The 25,391-nt window shown below is 40.0% G+C and overlaps 1 protein-coding gene across 1 annotated transcript in view; it reads left to right on the forward strand.

The window, feature by feature from the left end:
- The window catches only part of CUL5 (cullin 5), a 98,501-nt gene that overhangs the window by 19,471 nt on the left and 53,639 nt on the right, over positions 1-25,391 (forward strand). The window contains 4 exon segments of the mRNA NM_001132119.1: positions 4,868-4,977; positions 18,370-18,469; positions 21,979-22,155; positions 24,796-24,937. Of these exon segments, the coding sequence (NP_001125591.1) occupies positions 4,868-4,977; positions 18,370-18,469; positions 21,979-22,155; positions 24,796-24,937 (529 nt within the window).

Consider the following 25,391-nt stretch of genomic DNA (forward strand, 5'->3'; position numbering starts at 1 on the left):
CTCAAAAAAAATAAAATAAAATAAATAAAAAAGATTATGACACTTGTTGCTCAGAATCTTTTAATGGCTCTTCATCTCACTTATAGTAGAAACCAAAGTCTTTATAATGGCCTTCAGGGTCCTACAAGATCCAGGTCAGTAAGATCCAGTAAGCTAAGTTACTTCTATGACCTTATCTGCTCTCTCCACTTTCTTTACTTTGCTCTACCTTGAATACATTAAGCATGTTTCTACCTTATGTTCTTTGCATTGGCTGCTTTCTCTGCCTAGAATACTCTTTTTCCAGATATTCCCCCATTGTCAACTCCCTGTTGGCTTCCCCACGGCCCATTTGTGTGAGAAGAAGAGTGCCTGTGAAGGGATTAGTTGTGCTGTAAGGAGTGAAGGATAGAGGGGCAGGAGTATGGCAAATGTTGAAGTTCTCTAAAGAGCCAGTGAATGAGAGAATTGTAGACCTACTAGCAACTGTTGAGTCCAGCCTATTTGCTATTCTGAATAATAATGAAAGAATTCAAGAGACTTTGTAGCAAGTTAATAGAGATGAGGCAGCCTTCAGTCAGTCAATGAAAACGTACATAAATCAAGGTTCATAGTCTGAAGATTCTTTTTCTTATTAATAAGGCATTCTCTTTTGTAGATAGTGGATTTGGTGTCCTGCCACTTAGTTATGATTTAATGATATGCTCTTCAGTTTAATAGAGAATAGGTCAAAGAACTACTTGAGCATCATTTTTGGAATTTGTTATAAAAGTTTAATAGAAAACAATTATTAAATTCCTTTTAAAATTGAGTACTAGGGGAAAGTGTTTATTATGTGTTCCATCAAAAAGGAGAGCAAAAATATGTTTCCTGGTACTTAACAATATCTATTAGGAGATTTCAGAGCCTAACCAGTGTTTAATTTATCTCTAGTACCTCTCTACTCTGGTACTCTGCACCTTTTATTTTTAATTGCAGGACTTACACTATATTTAATTTTATGAATTACCAAAAGTGCTTGTGGAAATAGACTTAATTGAAATTAGAAAGTATCCTCTTATTAAGAGGGTATTCTTTTTTTCCATGTCAGTCAAGAAAAGTGTGTTCTTTCCATGGTTCTTTCATATTTGTTTATTTGCACACCTCTTCCTCATAGGGAAGAATAAAAGAAGAAAATGAGGGTTACAGGAAAATAATAAAAAGTAGAAAAAGTAATGTGAGGCCAGGCATAAAGTTATTATACAAAGTATATGCCACAGCATCACAATTCTGACTGAATTTCCCAGTAGCCAACACTAAGAGGAGTGCGAAGTTACTTACATGATTCATTTAAGTCCATAAGGTAAAAAGAAACTAGTTGTTCAGGAGAGAAGCATAGCTAATCCCAGTACTAAGTTTTTGGTGGATATCTCCCGCGGGTCCTTATGACAAGAATACAGAGTGGCTGGGCGCGGGGGCTCATGCCTGTAATCCTAACACTTTGGGAGGCTGACGTGGGCGGATCACCTGAGGTCGAGAGTTTGAGACTAGCCTGATGAACACGGAGAAACCCTGTCTCTACAAAAAATGCAAAATTAGCCAGGCTTGGTGGCGCATGCCTTTAATCCCAGTTACTCGGGAGGCTGAGGCAGGAGAATCGCTTGAACCTGGGAGGCGGTGGTTGCGGTGAGCTGAGATCGCGCCACTGCGCTCCAGCTTGGGCAACAAGAGCGAAACTCTGTCTTAAAAAAAAAGAGAGAAAAGAATACAGTGTGATAGAAGCAGGCATCTGGAGCAAGACAGTATATTAACTTTTAGGATGAACTATGTTCGTGAATATAAGCAGCATTTATAAGAGTATGATGTTAATTTGTGGTTCTTAACCTAGTTTGGGTCATAGACCATCTAACATTATTTTTATGTAATTTTATCGTGAATTTGATAAACATGCAGATTGTGGACTAACTTCAAGAGATTCTGATCCAATAGGCCTGAGGTAGGTTTTAGGAATCTGTATGTGTAATCACCACCTCAGATGATTTTCATATAGGTTGTTGTCAGATCATATGTTGAGAAACTGTTTCAGTGTTATAATTTCAGGGAGTTTGCATATTCCATACAATCACTATATGCATCTCAGGTTCTTAACCTGAGCAATATCAACAGATTTGTATAACTGAAAAATAATCATGAGTCTGGGCCTGGTGGCTCATGCCTGTAATTCTAGCACTTTGGAAGGCTGAGGAGGATGGATCATATGAATCCAGGAGTTCGAGACCAGCCTGGCCAACATGGCGAAACCCCGTCTCTACTAAAAATACAAAAATTAGCCAGGTGTGGTGGTGCATGTCTAATCTCAGCTACTCGGAGGCTGAGGCATGAAAATCACCTGACCCTGGGAGGTAGAGGCTATAGTGAGCCAAGATTATGCCACTGCACTCCAGCCTGGGCAACAGAACGAGACTCTGTCTCAAAAAAAAAAAAAAAAAAATCATGAGTTTCATGGGGTGTTTGGTGCTGGTGTACTAGAAAGTTAGGTTTTACATTTAAGTCTTTAATCCATCTTGAGTTAATTTTTGCATATGGTATAAGAAAGGGGTCTGGTTTTACTTTTCTGCATATGGCTAGCCAGTTATCCCAGCACCATTTATTGGATAGGGAGTCCTTTCTCTGTTGCTTTTGTCAGGTTTGTTGAAGATCAGATAGTTGTAGGTGTGTGGTCTTATTTCTGGGCTCTATTCTGTTCCATTGGTCTGTGTATATGGTCTTATATCAGTACCATGATGTTTTTTGGTTACTACAGTGCTGTCGTATAAAGACACATGCACACATATGTTCATCACAGCACTATTCACTCTAACAAAGACATGAAATCACCCCCAATGCCCATCAATGATAGACTGGATAAAGAAAATGTGGTACATATACACCATGGGATACTATGCAGCCATAAAAAAGAACAAGATCATGTCCTTTGCAGGGACATGGATGGAGCTGGGGGCCATTTTCCTTAGCAAACTAATGCAGGAACAGAAAACCAAATACTGCATGTTCTCACTTATAAGTGGGAGCTAAATGATGAGAACACATGAACACATAAAGGGGAACAGCACACACTGGGGCCTACCAGAGGGTGAAGGGTGGGAGGAGGGAGAGGATCAGGAAAAATAACTAATCACTTAATCCTGGATAATGAAATAATCTGTGCAACAAATCCCCATGACACAAGTTTACCTTTGTAACAAACCTGCATATCCTACACATGTACCCCAAACTTAAAAGTTAAAGAAAATTATGACTTTTGTTGAAATTTATTGTCCAAAACAAATCAGATGGTCCTAGTTCAGTGGCTTACTCCTATAACCTCAGCATTTTGGGAGACTCAGGTGAGTGCATCAGTTGAGCCCAGGAGTTCAAGACCAGCCTGGGAAATATAACAAGACCCCATCTCTACAAAAAAATACAAAAATTAGCTGGGCATGGTGGTGCGCACGTGTAGTCCCAGCTACTTGGGAGGCTCAGGCAGGAGAATTGCTTGAGCCCAGGGGGTCAAGGCTACAGTTAGCTATGATCACTCCACTGCACTCCAGCCTGGGTGACAGACCGAGACCCTGTCTTAAAAACAAACAAAAAACAAATCACATGGTCACATTTAACTTGAAAAGGAGTACTAATGACTAACACATACGGGGTCTCTTTCTCTCTCTCTCTTTGGTAATGTAATTGATTATTATTTTTCCTAATATTGCACTACTTTTACATTCCAGAGATAAACTGTATGATTATGAGGTCTGATTGTTTTGATATGCCACTTGTTTGATTTGATAATATTTATTTAGATTTTTGCATCTTTGTTCTCTGGTAAGATTGGCCTGGAGTTTCCATTTCTTATGCTTTTCTCAACAGTTCGGTGTCAGGGTTTTTTGTTAGCATTATAAAAGGAGATGAGTATTTTTCTGTTTTTTTTTCTCCTCAGTTTTCAGAGTTTGTATAGATTTCCAATATACTTTTTGTGAGGAGTTTAGGACAACTACAAAATTAGATGACACAGTCTCCATATAAGACTATTCTCACTTCTGACACCAACTGTAAGTTTGGGGGATTCCCAAAGCCACTCTCAGGTTTGATAATTCATTAGAAAGGCTCATAGCATTTAGTGAAAGCTGTTGTACCCATAGTTATTTGTTATAGGGAAAGGATTCGGATAAGATCAGCCAAAGGAAGAGACTCATAGGGCTAAGTTTAGGAGAGTTCCAAATACGAGCTTATCTTGCCCTCTCCCCATGTGGTCAGGACACATTTCTCTCCCGGCATCAATGTATGACAGTATGCACGAGTACCACCAAGTAGGGAAGCTCACCCAACCTTTACTGTTGAGTTTTGATGGAGCTTATCCACATAGGTGTGATTGATTACTTGCTTACAGGGATTTCAGTCTCCATGTTGACTGACCCCCTGTGACCCCAAACCCGTATCTCAAGTTATATTGTTCGTCTTCCCAGTTGGTCAGCCTCTACCTAGGATTATATAGGTGTGGACAGTCCCCTCCCTGAATTGCATTATTAGCCTATCCAGTATGACCCAAGGCCTCCCAAAGACATACTTTTTAGACGTAACTTTCTAAGTGTCCAGAGATTATCTACTAGAAGCCAAGAAGAAAGACCAGACTGTCTCCTTGGACAAGGCCAAATTCTTTACTAAACACATTTGTACAATTAATTATTCTCTTTTATGATTGTCTTCCTGTGATTCCTCAATAACAGATTAAGCCTGTAGGGATTCCATTATGGAAAACTGGTTCATTTAAATTTGAGCCCTTCATTTCTCTAGCTGTCGCATAAAAATTACAGGATACTTTTTATTTAACTGCATTTAAATTAAACTTCCTTTTATCTTTTTTTTTTTCAAGAATAAAGGTTCTCTTCAGTTTGAAGACAAATGGGATTTTATGCGCCCGATTGTTTTGAAGCTTTTACGCCAGGAATCTGTTACAAAACAGCAGTGGTTTGATCTGTTTTCGTAAGTACCCCACTAATTCTGTTTGCTAGCATAAAGGAAATTTTGGTGATGTCTTTCCATACCCAAATGGAATGTGTAACTCTAAGTTGGTCTGTTTACCTATTAAAAAGTATTACTAGTTATATTGAGGGTCTCCAAGACCTCTCCCAGGTATGAAGATTTGCTAGGGGGCTCACAGGACTGAACATACAATCATACTCACAGCTATGAGTCATTACAGTGAAAGGATCCAAAGCAAAATCAGCAAAGGGAAAAGGTACATGGGGTAAAGTGCAGGAAAAAACAAGCACAAGCTTCCAAGAAGAGTCCTTTCCCAGGGGAGTCACACAGGACACACTTAATTTTTCCAGCAATGATTGACAGCGTGTGATATGTTGTCTACCAGAGAAGCTTATTGGAGACTCAGTACTCAGGGTTTTTATGGGGGCTGGTCACATAGGCAGTCTCTCTCAACATGTACCAAAATCAGTGTAAACCATATTGTTTATATAAACAGTTTAGGTACAGTGAGCCACTGTTATTTCAGGAAAGTGTAGGAAACTGTTGACCATTCAAGTTCTCAGATGCCAGCCAAGGGCTAATCTTACAAGCAGGCATTTCTAGGGGATGCAGTCTCAGGGGTGCTGGTTTAACTTTTTGCCATTGGCCAACTTGTCTTTACAGCAAAATTATGTCAGCATGCCCCCATGTAGCAGGACAAGACCAACCTGTAGTATTGATTTCAGTTGCCCCCAACCCCCCCGCCACCTTTTTTTTTTTTTGAGATGGAGTCTTGCTGTGTTGCCCAGGCTGGATTGCAGGGGTGCCATCTTGGTTCAGTGCAGCTTCTGCCTCATGGGTTCAAGTGATTCTCGTGCCTCCGCCTCCTGAGTAGCTGGGCTTACAAGCGTGCGCCACCATGCCCGGCCAATTTTTGTATTTTTAGTAGAGACGGGGTTTCTCCATGTTGTCCTGGCTGGTCTTAAACTCCTGACCTCAGGTGATCTGCCCATGTTGGCCTCCCAAAGTGCTGGGATTATAGGCATGAGCCACTACGCCTGGCCAGTTATCCCTTTTTAGGGGTCCTAGATTTAGCCAGTTAAACTCCGTTAATCATAAGGTTTATCTTAGAAAACCATGTAGCTTTCTCTTTCAGTTTCTGTATAGGCCTTTTTTTAACATGGTCAACTCAGGCACAGTATAACTCAGGGTGGTAAGTTGAAGCAGACCTGAAAGCCTTCCAGGATTGAGACAGTGACATGCTAGGGTACATATACTAACAAATATAATCCCAGAGGGCACATGTAGTACTTCTAGAAACAAAAAGTTTAAAATTGTTAAGATACTCCAAGCAAGATATTAGGTAGTACAGGTTAACAAGGCCCCTGTTGTGGCCTCCCACCCCGTGGGGCCTGACATTCTGGGGTTCCCGATTCAGTGTAGTTGATTTATAATTCAGTTCAGGCCTTGGTTTCAGATGGACTGCCTGAAGGCAGTTAGTTCCAAACAGAAGGTGTTCTACATGGAAAATGCAGAAGCTGAGGCTGTTCCTTGCCATCTCATAGTTGGTGCTGTTAGGTATGATTGTAAGTTCAGCAGTCAGGTTGAATTAAAAGGACTCATGGCAGCTTGGAAAGGGAAAACATCATGGATTCTGGCTGGACCTGAGAGATTTCCTTTAGGAAAAGGGGGAAAGCTTTCAGGAATAGTTGTGAAAAGCAAAAATCATTAATGTCCTCCTCCTCCGCTGTCCCTTCTCAGCTGCTAGGTTTTGTTTTTTCTTCCTTATAAAATCAGTGTATCCCTTTCAGTAATGAAAATTTCATGTCTTCTCAATCATCCAGACCTGCATGAGGGAAAAAAGTCTTTTTTACTAAAGAACATTTTTATACAACTTAATTAGAAAGACGTATTATATTTAGGAATTGGTCAGGATGAAATCCTGAATTTTTAAAACTTTTCAAAATGGGCTTATGTTATCTCCCACCCCTTTTGTCCTGATCATTTATCTAGTGGGTAGCCTAGAAAACATCAGTTCCTTTCTGGGGACAGCTGCGTTTAATAACCAGACTGACTTACTAAGGTGTGTGTGTACCAGGAGGGGTGACAGGAAAGAGAGAACTAGAGTCAGGTTATTAAATCTGTTGTTGCAAACTGTAACCAATCCAGAAAGGCAAACACAAGTCAGTAGCAGTGAGACATCTCAAGAAGGGGTCAAAATCTAATCTGTAAGAAGTGGGTGAAGGGGCTACACTCCTTGTGATGTGCCCCCTCCCAACTACAGCTTTTGGTAGGAACCACCAGTTGGGAATACTGTTAGTCTCCATATCAGATACATAAGACCAATCAGCAGCTTGATTTTGGATAGTCCTATCAGAGAATAAGCCTTTTTCTTTGGATATCTGTGAGTGGTTGAGGTGGTCCAGCCAGAATCCATGATGTTTTCATAGTTTCTGGCTCCACAGGAGGATATCTTTTAAATATTCAGTAATCTTTGATGGCCAGGCAAAGTGGCTTACGCCTGTAATCCCAGAACTTTGGGAGGCCAAGACAGGGTGATCACTTGAGCCCAGGAGTTCAAGACCAGCCTGGGCAACATAGTGTGAGACCCTGTCTCTTAAAAAAAAAAATTTATCTGGGTGTGGTTGGCACATGCCTGTAGTCCCATCTAATTGGGAGCTGAGGTGGGAGGATTGCTTGAGCCCTCAAGCAGATTGCTTGCTGCATTGAGGCTGCAGCAAGCCATGACTGTGCCACTACACTCCAGGCTGGGTGACAGAGCAAGACCTTGTCTCAAAAAAAAAAAAAAAATTGAGGCAAAGTCCTGTTTATTGAGTATATGCCTGCTTTTGGTTCAGCACAGCTTGTGTTGAGGTTGAAATAGCCCAGTAGCAGAGTGTCAGGTTTCAGCCTAACGTCAGATCCAGGTAATTGAGATCTGTGATTTCAGGATTCCAAAACAGTTAGTGTCTTGTCTTTGGCAGCAGCAAAGCCAAGATACTGCAGGCTCGCAGTCGTATTTCAAGTCCGAGTGATCAGCGAGACTGTCCTAAGTCCTTTTTACCTTGTCTTAGGATCCAACTTGATCTGCTCAAAAAGATGCACATCAGGCTGGAAAATCATCAGCTTCTAAGGGTCAGACATCTAATTTCACAAGAATTCAATAGCAATGAAAAACTGCATTTAAAATTCCAAAAGTGTATTTCTTTCATCTGGAGATTTCGTTTGTTTTCATATTGTCTCTCTTTTTCCAGGGTCATCAGTAGTTAAAAAAGTCATAGTAAATATCATCCATTGTGGAGATTTATTTTGTTACCAATACTCAGAGAGTTTAAATTCCAGTCCCTTCAGCAGAAAAAAGCAAGAAATTTTGTCTCACTAACTCTTCCTGATTGGGACAATCGTCTAGCATTTATGAAATGACTAGCAGCATATTACATATTATGTCAGTTTTGATTATACATCTAGATGCAATAGCTGCAAAGTACAAAGTCATCTCTCAACCCCCCACTTTATTTTAAATTTATTTATTTATTATTGAGACAGAGTCTTGCTCTGTTGCCCAGGCTGGAATGCAGTGGCACAATCTCAGCTCACTGCAACCTCCACCTCCCAGGTTCAAGTGATACTCCTGCCTTGCCTCTTGAGTAGCTGGGACTACAGGTACCCACCACTGTGCCAGGCTAATTTTTGTATTTTCAGTAGAGACAGGTTTTCACCATGTTGGCCAGGATGGTCTCGAACTCTTGACCTCAAAGTTATCTGCCCACCCTGGCCTCCCAAAGTGTTGGGATTACAGGCGTGAGCCACCGTGCCCAGCCATCCTTATTCCTTATTTTAAATTTAATCAACCCCCAGCAGTAAATTCAGTGTTTATAAGAGTAACACATTACAGCTGCTGGGAGATCCTGACTGGAATGCAAGGTGTAGGGAGGAACTGCAGCAGCAGCAGCTAGGCTGAAGAAACAGCTGGAGAGGTTCACTTTCCCCGCTCCTGTTTCTCCCCTAGTTTATCTAAAGCTTTGCTCCAGCCCTGGGCTCTGATCTTGCTATTATTTTTTCCTATTCAGAGGAGAGAGCATACAAACTTTTAACATTTTTGGTCCACCCAAAATTCACCTTTGGGAACTTTTGGGCCTTTTCCCACCTGGAGGCAAGAAAAAAAAAAAAAAAAAACGAAAAAAACAAAAACAGAGACATCATCCAGGCTCTGTTTTTTCTCCCTTCACTTTAGTCAGCATGGCCAGAAACTGCCAGGGGAATGAGGTAGCCAATTCTCCTGGATTAGAGCTATCATTTTCAAATTTCATAGGTAATTTTTACCTGTCACAACAGACAGAAGCTCAGCTGCTGTTTCATACTATGAATGATTTTATAGCCACCCAAGCAGCAAATGTTTGTCATCCTACTGCTTCTTCCCTCTTCATGAGTCCAACTTCTAACACCAGCTGTGTCGGCAATCCCAAGGTCATCCCTAGGCTCAGTGATTGCTGGGAGTATTCATGGGACTCACCATGTAGTTGTATTCATGGCTATGAATTATTACAGTGAAGGAAGCAAAGCAAAATCAACAAAGGGAAAAAGTGCATGTGGCAAAGTCCAGGGGAAACGAAATCCAGACTTCCCAATGTCTTCTCACAGAGGAGTCACACATTAAGCTTAATCCTCCAGCAACTGACGGTGACAACACATATAAAATATTGTCTACCAGGGAAGCTAACTAGGGACTCGGCACCCAAACTTTCTACTGGGGGCTGGTCATGTAAGCAGCTTCTGCCTGGCACATACCAAAATTCGAGACTGGAAGAAGAAAAGGAAGTGTTCAACGTAAGTCACACTGTTTGTGTAAACAGTTTAGAAACGTAAAACATTCTCATTAAGGAATGATGGGAATCCTCCCAAAAATCCAAATTGCCATATCCTAGCCAAAGGCCAGTCTTGTACACAGGTCTGTCTTAGGATAGGAGTCTCAGACACACTATTAAAATGCTGTATCAATGAATTATAGATGTATAATTGCATAAGCTGTACACATTGGGCTATTGTAATCGTTTTCTCTCTTTATCACTTAAAATATTCTAATTTCCGAAATGATGTAGGACCTTGTTGCATACTATCAATTAACTTATACTTCTGGCCTTTGGGAAATTAAAGTTCAGTCAGAAACAGCTGAGGCCTTTTAAAGCTTTATTACCTTCATGTATACATATGTTTTTTGTAAATTATTTGATTAAATTATTTTATGAATGCTATGTTGGGTGTGGTGGAGTGTTTTGTTGTTATGTTGTTTTTGCCAATTTCTGTTGATAAGATTTATTATCGAGAATAGTGCTTGTTCTCTGAGCACTCCTGACTTAGAAAAGGAGCATAGAGTGATGGTGTTCCCTACTAAAAGGGGACTTCAAAGTAGAAATCGTCAATAACCTTGTACTTGCTACAGTTAGTGGCCTCAACATGATGTTTTTAAAGATCTTTTGGCCGGGTGTGGTGGCTCACACCTGTTATCCCAGCACTTTGGGAGGCCGAGGTGGGTGGATAACCTGAGGTCAGGAGTTCGAGACCAGCCTGGCCAACATGTCTACTAAAAATACAAAAATTACCTGAGTGCGGTGGTGGGCCTCAGTAATTCCAGCTACTTGGGAGGCTGAGGCAGGATAATCACTTGAATCCGGCAGGCGGAGGTTGCAGTGAGCCAAGATTGCACCATTCCACTCCAGCCTGGGAAACAAGAGCAAAACTCCATCTCAAAAAAAAAAAAAAAAAAAGATCTTTCATCTCCTTGGAGTACCTAAAGCAGTTCAATGTGTCGTCCTTTTGGGTAAAGGGATTTCTGTATATCACCAAAATTGCAAGACTGACAATAATTAAAACCCTTGTAAATTTTAGCCATATTTTGGCCATGTTAATCATTAACATTTAGGTTGCTTATGTCTTTCTAAATCTTAGTTACTAAATAATGTGTTGATGTTAGGGTACATTGACTATCTGAGATTTTCCCCCCTTTTCTCCTAATCTATATTCTTTCTCAATTGAAGTACTCTTGGTATTTTGGGTGGTATAAGAGATTGTTCTGAATATTGTGCAATATTTATCACTTCTGTCCTTCACTCTTTTTTTTATTTTTATTTTTTTTAATTGAGATAGAGTTTCATTCTTGTTGCCCAGGCTGGAGTGCAATGGCGCAATCTCGGCTCACTGCAACCTCTGCCTCCCAGGTTCAAGCAATTCTCTTGCTTCAGCCTCCCAAGTAGCTGGGATTACAGGCATGCACTACCACACCTGGCTAATTTTTTGTATTTAGTAGAGATGGGGTTTCATCATGTTGGTCAGACTGGTCTTGAACTGCTGACCTCAGGTGATCCACTCACCTTGGCCTCCCAAAGTGCTGGGATTACAGGCATGAGCCACTGTGCCCGGCCTGTCCATGCTTATAAACTCCAGTCATGAACACTCCTTCTGTGTCTTTCTCCTCACCCTTCTGTGTCTTTCTTCCCACCTTGCATTATAAAAACAAAAGATTCTCCCATATTTCCAGATACCCTTCTAGGGGAACAATACCGTCCTCAGTTGAGAGAACTGCTGCTCTAGATCCATTTACAATTTTAGCCATTTTTAAGTGTACAATTCAATGACATTAATTATATTCACAGTGTTTTGCAAACATCAACACAGTCCGTTCCCCAAATGCTTCATCATCCGAAACAGAAGCTCTGTACCCATTAAACAATAATTCTTCATTCTTCCTCTCCTCAGCTCCATTTAATTTCCATCTATGAATTTGCTTATCTAGATAACTCATATAAATGGAATCGTATAGTATTTGTTGTTTTGAAAGACATACTGTTTTTTAATGGGCTTGGTTATTCAGTTCAGGTTTAATGTTATGACTGATATTCTTCCTTTTGTTGCTTCTATAACTTTATCATGGATCTGATGTTATTGTTTCTTCATTTTCCCTTTCTTTGTTTTTATTAATTTTAAAGTTTATTTCCATTAGTGGTTGCCTTCATGTTTCTTGCTCTTAGTTAGAAGCGTGTGATAGTCCTACTACTTGGAAACAAAATACATATCATTTTATCACACCAAGGTCACACTATTTCTTCTTCTCTTCTACACAAGGAAATCAAAACCTTTGGAATAGTTTTTACTTCTTGCTGCTTTTCCTGTCGCTTCTGTCTGCCTCCTTAAGACTTTTGAGAAGCTTCTATTTCCTCCCTCTCCTATTTCCCAACTCCTAGATTTTTCTAATATAGTTAAGTTTTTAAAAAGATTTACCTTTTAGCATGTTCCCTTTTAAAAGCACTTTGGGGCTGGGTGTGATGGCTCATGCCTGTAATCCCAACACTTTGGGAGGCCAAGGCTGGAGGATTGCTTGAGGCCAGAGTTCGAGACCAGCCTGGGAAACACAGTGAGATTCCATCTCTACAAAAAATTAGCCAAGGCTGGGTGTGGTGGCTCATGCCTGTAATCCCAGCACTTTGGGAGGCAAAGGCAGGTGGATCACCTGAGGTCAGGAGTTTGATACCACTCTGGTCAACATGGCGAAACCCTGTCTTAACTAAAAATACAAAAATCGGCTGGGTGTGGTGTTGTGCACCTGTAATCCCAGCTACTTGGCCGGCTGAGGCACGAGAATTGCCTGAACTCAGGAAGCAGAGGTTGCAGTGAGCCACGATTGTGCCACTGCACTCCAGCCTGGCTGACAGAGTGAGACTCCATCTCAAAAAAAAAAAAAAAAAAATTAGCCAGTCGTGGTGGCACATGCCTGTAGTCCCAACTACTCAGGAGGCTGAGGCAGAAGGATCCTTGAGCACAGGAGTTTTAAGTTATGAACTCATCATGCCACTGCACTCCAGGCAGGGTGACAGGGAGACACCCTGTCTCAACAACAAAAAAAGTACATTGGGAACATTCTTCCCTGATATAGCAATGCAGAGAAGTAACTGGTGATTGAGAAAAGAGAGCTGGAGAAGATGTACCAAATCCCTTCTAAATTTGACTCTTCTTTTGATAAGATTTCTAGGGAATTATCTAACTCCACCCCCTTTACCACACCATTCCCTGTTATCCTATGAGACTCAAGTCCTGTTTGAACCTTTCTGACACATATGCAGAAGTGATTTGAGTACGGCAGGGTTACAAAGGTAGGTTTGTTTTTGGGATGCACAGGTCTCCTCTGATGGGTGACTTTGGCTCCAGAATTCTTCAACAGCCTTACCAACCTTTCTTAGAACTGTGCTGATTCTTACTGCTCAAACTTCCTTTCTTGTCTCCTCTACGGGATCACACCTACACCCAGCTTTCTCTAGCCCATTTTCCATTTTCCTTCACAGGTGTTCCCTTAGTAAATCTCTTACATTAATAATCTCATTGGCTTCTTTTGTTTTTGTTTTTCTTTTTTTTTTTGAGACAGAGTCTCTGTCGCCCAGGCTGGAGTGCAGTGGCATGATCTCGGCTCATTGCAACCTCTGCCTCCCAGGCTCAAGCGATTATCCTGCCTCAGCCTCCCAAGTAGCTGGGATTACAGGCGCCTGCCACCGCGCTGGCCAATTTTTGTATTTTTGGTAGAGACGGGGTTTCACTATGTTGACCAGGCTGGTCTCGAACTCCTGACCTCAGGTGATCCACCCACCTCAGCCTCCCAAAGTGCTGGGATTACAGGTACGAGCCACCACGCCCACACCCAGCCTGGGTTTTTTTTTTTTTTTTCTTTTTTAGACAAAGTTTTACTCTTGTTTCCTAGGCTGGAGTGTAGTGGCGTGATCTCGGCTCACTGCAACCTCTGTCTCCTGGGTTCAAGCGATTCTCCTGCCTCAGCCTCCCAAGTAGCTGGGATTACAGGCACCTGCCATCAAGCCTGGCCAATTTTTTGTATTTTTAGTAGAGATGGGGTTTCATCGTGTTGGCCAGGCTGGTCTCGAACTCCTGACCTCAGGTAATCCACCTACCTCGGTCTCCCAAAGTGCTGGGATTATAGGCGTGAACCACCGCACCAGGCCCCATCAGCTTCTTAAAAGGCTTCTTGAACTAACACGAGTCAATGTGGAATGTCTGGCACATAGTAAGCAGTTAATACATGTTGCTTTTGTTATAGTAAACTAAGTAAAAGATGATGGTGACTATCATTATGGTAATGGGAGGTAATGAGAGGGAAACGTCCACATTAGAGAGACATTTGCATGATGAATATAATAGGACTGTGATTGAATATAAGAGATAAAAGGGGGTTGGGTTGCCCAATTTTTTTCTTATCACTTCACATTTTCACATTTCACTTTACAGGGTGGCCACATTGATCATTGATGTGCTTATAGTCCACTGCAGTTACCTTAGTCATCCACAATTCTTTTTTTTTTTTTTTTTTTTTTTTTTGAGACAGAGTCTTGCCCTCTTGTCCAGGCTGCAGCGCAGTGGTGCAATCTCGGCTCACTGCAACCTCCACCCCCGGGTTCAAGAAATTCTCATGCCTCAGCCTCCCAAATTGCTGGGACAACAGGCGTGCCTCACCACACCAGGCTAATTTTTGTATTTTTTTTAGTAGAGACGGGGTTTCACCATGTTGTCTAGGGTGGTCCTGAACACCTGGCCTCCAGTGATCCATCAACTTTGGCTTCCCTAAGAGCTGGGATTACAAGCTTGAGCCATTGTACCTGGCCCACAATTCTATATACTGTCGATTTTTTTTCCATAAAATATCCTCTCTCCTATTTTTGTAGACCTTTGCCTGGCAAACTCCTATTTTTGGAGATTAAGCTCAGGAACCAACTATTCCAGGAAGCCTTTCCTTTTCCTCTCTATCTCTCACTCGCCCTTACCCTGTCCTTGAGTTCCTAAACCATCTTTTGTTTATATGCATAAAATAGTTATAAACATATTATAATCAATCAATTTTTCTATCAGTTTCTTTTTTTTCTTTTTTGAGACAGAGTCTTGCCCTGTTGCCCAGGCTGGAGTGCAGAGGTGTAATCTTGGCTCACTGCAACCTCCACTTCCAGGGTTCAAGCGATTCTCTTGCCTTAGCCTCCTGAGTAGCTGGGACTACAGGCGCACACCATCACGCCTGGCTAATTTTTGCATTTTTAGTAGAGATGGGGTTTCGCTGTGTTGGCCAGGTTGGTTGCGGACTCCTGGCCTCAAGTGATGTGTCCACCTCGGCCTCCCAAAGTGCTAGGATTAAAGGCATGAGCCACCATGCCCAGCCTGTTTCTTTTTAAAAAAAATTGTTTCTAGAGGCAGGGCATTACTCTGTTGCTCAGGCTGGAGTGCAGTGGCACAATTGTAGCTCATTGTAACCTTGAACTTCTGAGTTCAATTGATCTTCCCTCAGCCTCCTGAAAAGCTAGGACTACAGGCATGTGCCACCATGCCCAACTAATTATTTTATTTTATTTTTGTATAGATGTGGTCTTGCCATGCGGCCTAGGCTAATCTTGAACTTCTGGCCTCAAATGATCCTCCTGCCTTGGCCTCCAAGAGTGCTAGGATTACAGGCATGAGCCACTATGCCTGCCCCGGCCTCTTCTTTTAGACTCTAGATTCCTTTAGTCATTAGATGAGACTGTATAGGTATGCAGGAGTCATTTAATCATTTTGTAATTTATTCTAAGAGTATTGGGAAACCATTAGAGAATTTAAGTATGGGGTAATATGATGTGACTTGAGTTTTGTAAAGATCACTTTAGCTTCTTGTTTAATAGATTGGAAGGTTTCAAGAGTAGATTTGGTTTAGTGTGAGTTCTGGGGCCTGATTTCCTGGCTCCACCATAAACTAACTGTATAATCTTGGATTGTTTTTCATTCAATTTCCCCATCTGTAAAATAAGGATAAAATAGTAGTACTTTAGAATTGCTATAAAGATAAAATAAGTTAAAAGAACTTAGAATAGTATCTGGCTGGTGCCTCATGCCTGTAATCCAGCACTTTGGGAGGCCAAGGCAGGTGGATCACCTGAGGTCAGGAGTTCGAGACCAGCCTGACCAACATGGCAAAACTCCATTTCTACTAAAAATACAAAAATTAGCCAGTGGTGCATGCCTGTAATCCCAGCTACTTGGGAGGCTGAGGCAGGAGAATCGTTTGAACCCAGGAGGCGGAGGTTGCAGTGAGCCAAGATTGCGCCATTGCACTTCAGCCTGGGCAACAAGAGTGAAACTCCATCTCTAAATAGATAAATAAATAGTATCTGGCACATAACAGGCAGTCAGGTGTTACCTTTTATATTGTAATTTAACAAATATTTGTGTGCTTATAGCATCCTAGGCACTGGACCAGATACCATTATCAAGCTGAATTGAACAAGTGAAAAAAGCATTCAAATTAATATGGAGACAAAACTTTGGGCTCTAATAATGTCTCTAAAAATTGGAATATAGGCCAACCCCAGTGGCTCATGCCGATATCCTGGCCCTTTGCAAGGCTGAGGCGGGAGGATCACTTGAGTTCAGGAGTTCATGATCAGTCCAGACAACATAAGGAGACCGTGTCTCTACAAAAAATAAAAAATTAGCCAGACATGGTGGCACATACCTGTGGTCCCAGCTAGTTGGGAGGCTGAGGCAGGGTTGAGCTCAGGAGGTTGAGGCTGCAGTGAGCTGTGTTCATGCCACTACACCTCAGACTGGGCAACAGAGTGAGACTGTCTCAAAAAAAAAAAAAAAAAATTAGAATATAAAACAATTTGATTATTGACATGTTGTAATTCTGGAGTTGTTTTATTTGGATTTCTTTGACTTTTTTTTATACTAGAGGCTCCATTATGAATTGAATGAATCACTAGGGAACATTTTTTGAAGGAATGATTCTTCAGTATGACCCTGTCCTTTCGTTGTAAGTTTCTCTGATTTACAACTTGGTGATTTGATTTACAACTTGGTAATTTTTTTACTTTTTTTAATTTTAATTTATTATTATTTTTTTTTTGAGACACAGTTTCACTCTGTTGCCCAGGCTGGAGTTCAGTGGCGCCATCTTGCCTCACTGCAACCTCCGCCTCCCAGGTTCAAGTGATTCTCATGCTTCAGCCTCCCAAGTAGCTGGGATTACAGGTGCGCACCACCACGCCTGGCTAATTTTTGTATTATTAGTAGAGATGGGGGTTTTACCATGTTGGCCAGGCTGGTCTTGAACTCCTGACTTCAAGTGATCTGCCCACCTCAGCCTCCCCAAGTGCTTGGATTACAGGCTTGAGCCACTGCCCCTGGCCTACAACTAGGTAATTAAGGAATTAATTTTCTGAACATGCTGTACTAGTATTAAATATATTTCTATAATGAAGGACTTTTTTGTAAACTATGTCAGCTTTATAAGTTCTGAGTTTTTGTATATCAATTTATGATAGCTTTTGTTTTGGTTTTTTTGTTTAAAGGAGAAACAGTAATTGATGTGTAAATGGGTAATACATGGGGAAGCTAGGAGATTTGCTTTACTGTGATTTAAGTGACTAATTTTTTTAAAAAGACAGAATAGGCTGGCCCACAATCCCACCATTTTGGGAGGCTGAGGCAGGAGAATTGCTTGAGGATTTGAGTTCAAGCCCAGACTGGGCACATAGCAAAACCCCATCTCTACCAAAAATTTAAAAAACTAGACAGGTGCATGCTTGTCGTCCCAGCTACTCAGGAGGCTGAGGCGGGAGGATCCCTTGAGCACAGGAGTTTGAGACTGCAGTGAGCTATGGTTGTGGCACTGCACTCCAGCCTGGGTGACAGAGTATATAACAAAGCTGGGCATGGTGGCTCACACTTTTAATTCCAGCACTTTGGAGACTGAGGCAGGAGGATTCCTTGAAACAAGGAGTTCAAGACCAGCCTGGACAACATAGCAAGACTGTTTCTACAAAAAAATTTTAAAAAAAATTAGGCTTAGTGGCATGCTCCTATAGTCCCAGCTCTTGGGAGGCTGAGGAGGGAGGATCACCTCAACCCAGGAGGTCAAGGCTGCAGTGAGCCGTGATTGTGCCATTGCACACTAGCCTGGGCAACAGAGTGAGACCCTGTCTCTAAAAAATAAAAATAAAAAAATTTTTTAAAATAGTTAAAATAAAAAGGACAAAATAATATACATCTATTGTGTTAAAGAATTAAAAGGATTTGTAGTTGTTTTTGCACAGGAAAATATTAATAGCAGTTAACTTTGGGCAGTGACATTGGGAGATGGAGACATGCTTTCATAACTAAATTTTATGTGGTAAGTAGCAGAGAATTAAAGAGGAAAACAATGGCTAAAGAAAATAAAAATAGAAACAAATGTATATGTGAGGCAATTTACAAGTGTACTTGGTTTATATGAGTGAATTCAGACACCATTTGCTTGGTTCTAATATGGTCCGTGGAAACTACTGAAATAGAATTTAAGATGTTTTGTTCAGTTGTTGTTTCATTATTAATGTTTGTTTACCTACTTTATATTTACAGGGATGTGCATGCAGTCTGTCTTTGGGATGATAAAGGCCCAGCAAAAATTCATCAGGCTTTAAAAGAAGATATTCTTGAGTTTATTAAGCAAGCACAGGCAGTAAGTTCTACGTGCTTATTTTAGACTTGTTTTAAAACTACTCAGATAATATCAAATTTTATTATTTTGAGAGTAGAACTTCTTGAAGTAATTTCAAAATATTGCGTTGACTTTTGACACATTTGTTAAATAAATTTATTAATGAAATTATTGTCATTAGTTGGATTTTTTTTTCCCACAGTGATACTTCTGTCAAGAGAGTACATATTATATTTAATTAAAAGGTGCTATAGCGAATTCAGTTTTTTATATTTTTTAGGAGTCCCCACCACCATTATTTTTTGGCTACACATCAGTCCACACAAATCTTTTTTTTCTCTCATGACTAATATCTCTTCTCAAGTTGACAGTAATTTCTTCAATTCCAGATCCTTCTCCAATTGTAATTTCTTTAGACTGTCCTTTGTATTGCTGTTGCTGAGCTGAAATTCAGCACTCTTGTTTTGCTGTTATGTATAAATCAAAAATTTTGATCAAAAATCAAAAGCTCATTTAGGCATTAGATCAGTTATGCAAGAGTTAGTTTTTTTTTTTTTTTCTTTGACACCTTGTAATGTTGTTTCAAATCAGCCACGGCCTCTCTTATGAATAAATCCCTTACCATTTTGAGGAGGACCCTAAGGACATGAGTTTATTTTCCTTTCTATAACATGAGGTCTGGGGCAGGGCACAGTGGCTCAGGCCTGTAATCCCAGCACTTTGGGAGGCTGAGGCAGGCAAATCGCTTGAGTCGAAGAGTTTGAGACCAGCCTGGGAAACATAGTGAGACCTTGCCTCTATACAAAATAAAAAATTACCCAAGCGTGATGGTGCACACCTGTGGTTGCAGCCACTCGGGAGGCTGAGGCAGGAGAATTGTGTGAGCCCGGAAGGTTGAGGCTGCCGTGAGCCGTGATCATGCCATTACACTCAGCTTGGGCAGCAGAGTGACACCCTGTCTCAAAAGCAAAAAAACAAAAAGGTCTGGTCTGATGGCTAGAAGGCTAGGCTAGAATTTCTTATTTTTTAGTTGGATCATTCCATTAATGTCTTGTACAACATTAGTAAAAGTTGTTTGTTAAATCGTGTTATTAAATACTAAAAGGTGCTCAGCAGTTGAAAATTAAAACTGAGTTTTTTCTATATATGACTTAAGATATTGAAATCAAGTATGTGATTGGTGTATATTTTAATTTTGCTAGTAGCCACTACCATGATGGAGTAAGACTAATCTATTGGATATTACTTAAGAAATTAAGTGTTTTATTGATAGTTTCTTGACAAATTTTTTAAATTGTAGTTTTATAGGAAGTTATCTTTTAATGAAAATCTGTTTTCAAGCACTTAGAAAATTAAATGTTTCAATATCACAATTTAAAACTATTTTCTTAGAACTAATTTAGAGATACAGTTTCTACTTGCATTGGGAAATGTACCACGTTTTCCTTTTATGACTTGATAAAGATAAATTATGTTCATTTCAGATTGATAGAGCTTTATTCAGTTTCTGGAAATAAACTTATAAAGAATTACCTTAGATTTTCTTAACAGATGTTAAAAAATATGCTGAACACTGGCAAAAAAAAGTAGGGGAGGGTTTCACTGTAACATGACTGAGTAAAAAGTCTGGAAATGTAGACCTCAGCAAGAACCCAAGAATGGGATTTAGCACCACTAATTTTGAGCAGTTAATAGGAATAGCAATGTCAGACATGGGTCTTAAAAAGACCCATCTTAAAAAGATTTTTAAACGCTTAAGAAATTTTTTTTTTTTTTTTTTTTTTTTGGTGAATCATTTTACTTAGGCAATCTTCAGTTCAACATACCTTGTTAGGATGGACCAAATCTCCCAGATGGTTGAAACGCAATATGCATTGAAAAGTTTATAACATTTTTTAAAGAACAAAAAAAAAAGTAAAAATAATAAACATAGGTGGAGTCTTTTTTGTTTAACCTGCATTAACACAACTGTTTTATTTGTTCACAATTCTGTGGCTTAGCAATTTGGGCTGGTCTCAGCTGATTTTGCCTAAGCTTATTAATGCAGCAGCAGTGGCTGTTGGACATGGTGGTCTAAGAAAGCATTAAAACACATACATGGTTTTTGATGTGGCTTTCTCTTCACTGTGTGGTTTGTCATTCTCAAGGAGACCAGACTTTGAGATGAAAGTGGAATCTACAATACCTATTCATGGATAGGCTGAGAAATCTTACAGTGTTACATCGGTGGCATTCTGTTGGTCAAAGTAAATCACAGGACCAGCCCAAATTCTAATAGTGGGGAAATAGACTCCACCACCTTTTTTTTTTTTTTTGAGGTGGATTCTCACTCCGTTGCCCAGGCTGTAGTACAGTAGCGCGATCTTGGCTCACTACAACCTCCGCCTCCTGGATTCAAGCGATTCTCCCTCCTCAGCCTCCCGAGCAGCTGAGATTACAGGCGCATGCCACCATGCCTGGCTAATTTTTGTATTTTTAGTAGAGACGGGGTTTCACCATGTTGGTCAGGCTGGTCTCAAACTCATGACCTCGTGATCTGCCCACCGCAGCCTCCCAAAGTGCTGGGATTACAGGCATGAGCCACCGCACCTGGCGTGACTCCACCACCTTTTAAAAACTTGAGATATAATTAATATACCATAAAATTTACTCTCTTAAAGGATATGATTCAGTGAGTTGTAGTATATTTCATAAAATTGTGCAACCATCACCCAATAATCCCAGAATATTTTCATCACCCTAAAAAGAAATCCTATACCTATGAACAGTCACTCCCTTCTCCCAACCCACTAAATCACTGATCTGTTGTCCCTATGGATATGTCTATATTTGACATTTTCTGTAACTGGAATCATAATATGTGGCCTTTTGTGACTAGTTTCTTTCACAATATTTGTTTCTCTTTATGGCCGAATAATATCTATTATTTGGATATACCATATATTGTGGGGTTTTTTGGTTTCTTTTTTCATTTGTTTAGTTTTTTTTTCTTTTTGAGACAGGGTATTGCTCTGTCACCCAGGCCAGAGTGCAGTGGTGCAGTCACAGCTCACTGTAGCCTCAACTGCTGGGGCTTAAGTAATCCTCCCACCTCAACCTCCTAAGTAGCTGGGACCGCAGGCACGCACCACCACACCCAGCCAGTTTTTTGTATTATTTGTGGAGATGAGGTCTTGCTATGTTGTCCAGGTTGGTCTCAAATTCCTGAGCTCAAGCAATCCTCCTGCCTCAGCCTCCCAAAGTGCTGAGACTACCGTATGAGCCACCACGCCTGGCCCATATATTGTTTATCCATATTTCAGCTAATGGATATTTGGGTTGTTTCTACTTTTTATCTATTTTGAATAATGCTGCTATGAACATTCATATACAAGTTTTTTTGTGAACATGTTTTAATTTCTTTTGGATATAAGAGCTTGTACAATAATTTAAAAATTATGTACAATTTAAATTTTGGCATGAATATGTTTTGTTCTTAATTTTTCAAAGCAACTGCATTTATTTCAAATTGGTACACCTCTTTTTTTCAGCGAGTACTGAGCCATCAAGATGATACGGCTTTGCTAAAAGCATATATTGTTGAATGGCGAAAGTTCTTTACACAATGTGATATTTTACCAAAACCTTTTTGTCAACTAGAGATTACTTTAATGGGTAAACAGGGCAGCAATAAAAAATCAAATGTGGAAGACAGTATTGTTCGAAAGGTAAGACGATTTTTCTCATTGTTTTCCTAATATTCTTCAGAAAGAGGGTAATTTGGAAGCATTTGAAAGTAATTTGAACTTTTAAGTGGGTTTTTCTACTTCACATGTCAATTGCTTTTCAGCTCTTACTAGATTTTATTGAATAATATTCTTTTTTTATGTCTTTAGGTTCAATCTTTCATCTTTTTATGTGGTCTTAAGCTATAGATCTGCATCTTCAACCATTATCTCCTTTACTTTTCCTTTTTACTTTCTCCTTTTCCTGGTGTTATCTTCAGTATTTTATTTCTCTATTCTTTCTTTGTACTCTTTTTTTTTTTTTTTTTTTTTTTTTAAAGAACTGGAGTGTCACCTGTCGCCTAGGCTGGAGTGTGCAGTGGCGCAATCTGCTTACTGCAACCTCCGCCTCCTGTGTTGAAGCAATTCTCCTGCCTCAGCCTCCTGAGTAGCTGGGGCTACAGGCACGTGCCGCCACACCCGGCTATTTTTTTGTATTTTTAGTAGAGACCAGGTTTCACCATGTTGGCCAGACTCGTCTCGAACTCCTGACCTCAGGTGATGCGCCTGCCTCAGCCTCCGAAACTGTTGGAATTACAGGCGTGAGCCACTGCACCCAACCTATACCCTTACTAGAAATTAAATTACTTTTCTCCCTCTCTCAAAAATCTCCTTTTATTAGGTTACTTCTGATATCTTTTTGTTTAATTGTGGCTAAACTGCTATCTTTATAATTTCCCTTTTACTTAATTCTTCTATTATAAATTCAGTATATACTGTGCTTATTTTCTGTTTAAAAATTGTGTCAAGTAACCAGTCATGATTTAATGGAAAGAACTCAGTGCTGAATATGAAGGGTCCTAGGTTTCCCTTTCATCTCTTCAAACTCTGTCCTCATTTTCCATGTATCTTTCCACTGGTAAGAATCAAATGGAACCGTAGATTTGAAAAGTAAAAAATGCCATTTGAACTTTAGTCAATTTACTGTTTACTGTGATTTTTATAGTAAAACACTCAGGCATTACAATAGTGTAACCTGGGCATTGTTGCCCCATCCCAGCCTTAAAATTTGCTCTGATGTTGACAGGGATACTGTAAATTTAGATACCCAGTGGTTCTTCAGTGATAGAAATCACTGCAATATGGGAAATTTGTGCCAAGGAAAAAAAAAAGTGAAAAACACTTCTGGCTGCCATTTAATTTGTAGTCTCATAATCTTGTCCTCTTTTTCTGGCCATTCTCTATTGGTTGTGGGAAGTTTTGCCATTCTCTATTGGTTGTGGGAAGCAGCATCCACTTAGTGATTAAGTGTATCAATTCTGGGACCACAGTTTTTGGATTCAAATCTCAGTGTTGCCGCTGATGAGGTGCATAAATGTGGAAAGTTAGCTTTGCTATCTGTACCCCAGGTTTCACATATCTAAAGGGGGGATAATCATAGTACCTATATCAAGATTATGAGGATTAAATGAGTTATATGTGGACAATACATAGAGCAAGCAGTCCCAGGTACAGAATGAGTGTTATAAAACTGTTAACTCTTGTTATTGTTGCTGTCATTAAGGTATCTTCTACATCTGACCAAGTTTCTTGGAGTACTGATATAATCACCAATGTTTATATACCATTTTTATCATTTTAATGGAACATCTAAACAGTAGATTTTGCATACTGTTTTATAAGGTCCAGTATCAGATTTTCAGTTGGTCCTTTTTGCATTTTTTATGTGTCTTTACAAACATATGCATATGTCTATTTCAAACACACCAATATATCTGAAATTCAACCATGGAACTATAGGAGAATAAACATTTTCCATGTATTATAGTTAATTTTCACAACCACTGAAATTTGCACTATTATTTTGACCGTTTTACACATAAGAAAGCAGATAAATAAGTAACAGCTGGGATTCAAATCCAGTTGGATTCTGAAACACTTGTTCTTTATTTACTTTTGTTTTGTTTGAAATGGGGTCTTGCTGTGTTGCCCAGGCTAGAGTGGAATGGCGTGATCTTGGCTTGCTGCAGCCTTGCCCTCCTGGACTTAAGTGAGCCTCCCACCTCAGCCTCCCAAGTAGCTGGGACTACAGGCGCATGCCAGCATGACTAGCAAATTTTTGTATTTTTTGTTGTTGTTGAGATGGGTCTTACTGTGTTGCCGAGGCTGGTCTCAAACTCCTGGCTTCAAGTGATCCTCCCACCTTGGCCTCCCAAGGTTTTGGGATTAGACCACGCCCAGTCGACCCTTCTTTACCATTATGCTAAATATACTGCTTCCCTGAAGTATTCAAGTGAAGGCAACCTAAGTTATTTTGAGACAGGGTCTTACTCTGTCACCCAGGCTGGAGGGCAGTGGTGTGGTCTTGGCTCACTGGGACTACAGGCGTGCACCACCACACCTGGCTATTTTTTTTGTATTTTTTTATAGAGACAGGATTTTGCCCTGCTGCCCAGGCTGGTCTTGAACTCATGGACTCCAGCGATCCACCTGCCTCGGCGTCCCAAATTGTTGGCACTACAGGCGTGAGCCACTGCACCTGGCCCAGGCCTACAAATTTGATTTCCTTTTTTGGTCTTTGTACATGATACTTTGTATATTAATAATTGAAAATTATGTTACAATTTGTTCTTGTTTTCGTAGCTTATGCTTGATACATGGAATGAGTCAATCTTTTCAAATATAAAAAACAGACTCCAAGATAGTGCAATGAAGCTGGTACATGCTGAGAGATTGGGAGAAGCTTTTGATTCTCAGCTGGTTATTGGAGTAAGAGAATCCTATGGTATGTTCTGAAGTTTTATGTTCATAATTTCTGTTTCATGGAAATTGTAGAACAATTATAGAATAGCACAATCAAAGTTATGTTTATTAGTATACAAAGTTACATCTACTTTTTGTACTAGATACTTTTTTTGAGAGTACGCAAATGATAATTCTGCTTAAAAGAATGTATATAAACATTCATATTAATGTGGTTAATATTTTCTTCATGCCATTAATTTCTTGGCAAGTCCTTTTAGTGAACTAAATTAGATATATAAATTTGAATGTGTAGCTCATAAAAGGTAACTAGTTCATTAAAAGGTTAGGTATTTATGTTTTCAGGAAGTAAGTTACTTCCATGAAAAGTAATGAAAAGGAGAGCATGTAGGAGTACATTCTCTCTTACTTCTAATTTGTTTCCTGTGACTTAGAGTATGCTTCTTCCCCACGCTTCATCCTCCTCCTGGAGGCCT

This window comes from Pongo abelii, chromosome 9, assembly GCF_028885655.2.
Source record: "Pongo abelii isolate AG06213 chromosome 9, NHGRI_mPonAbe1-v2.0_pri, whole genome shotgun sequence".
Lineage (NCBI taxonomy): Eukaryota > Metazoa > Chordata > Mammalia > Primates > Hominidae > Pongo > Pongo abelii.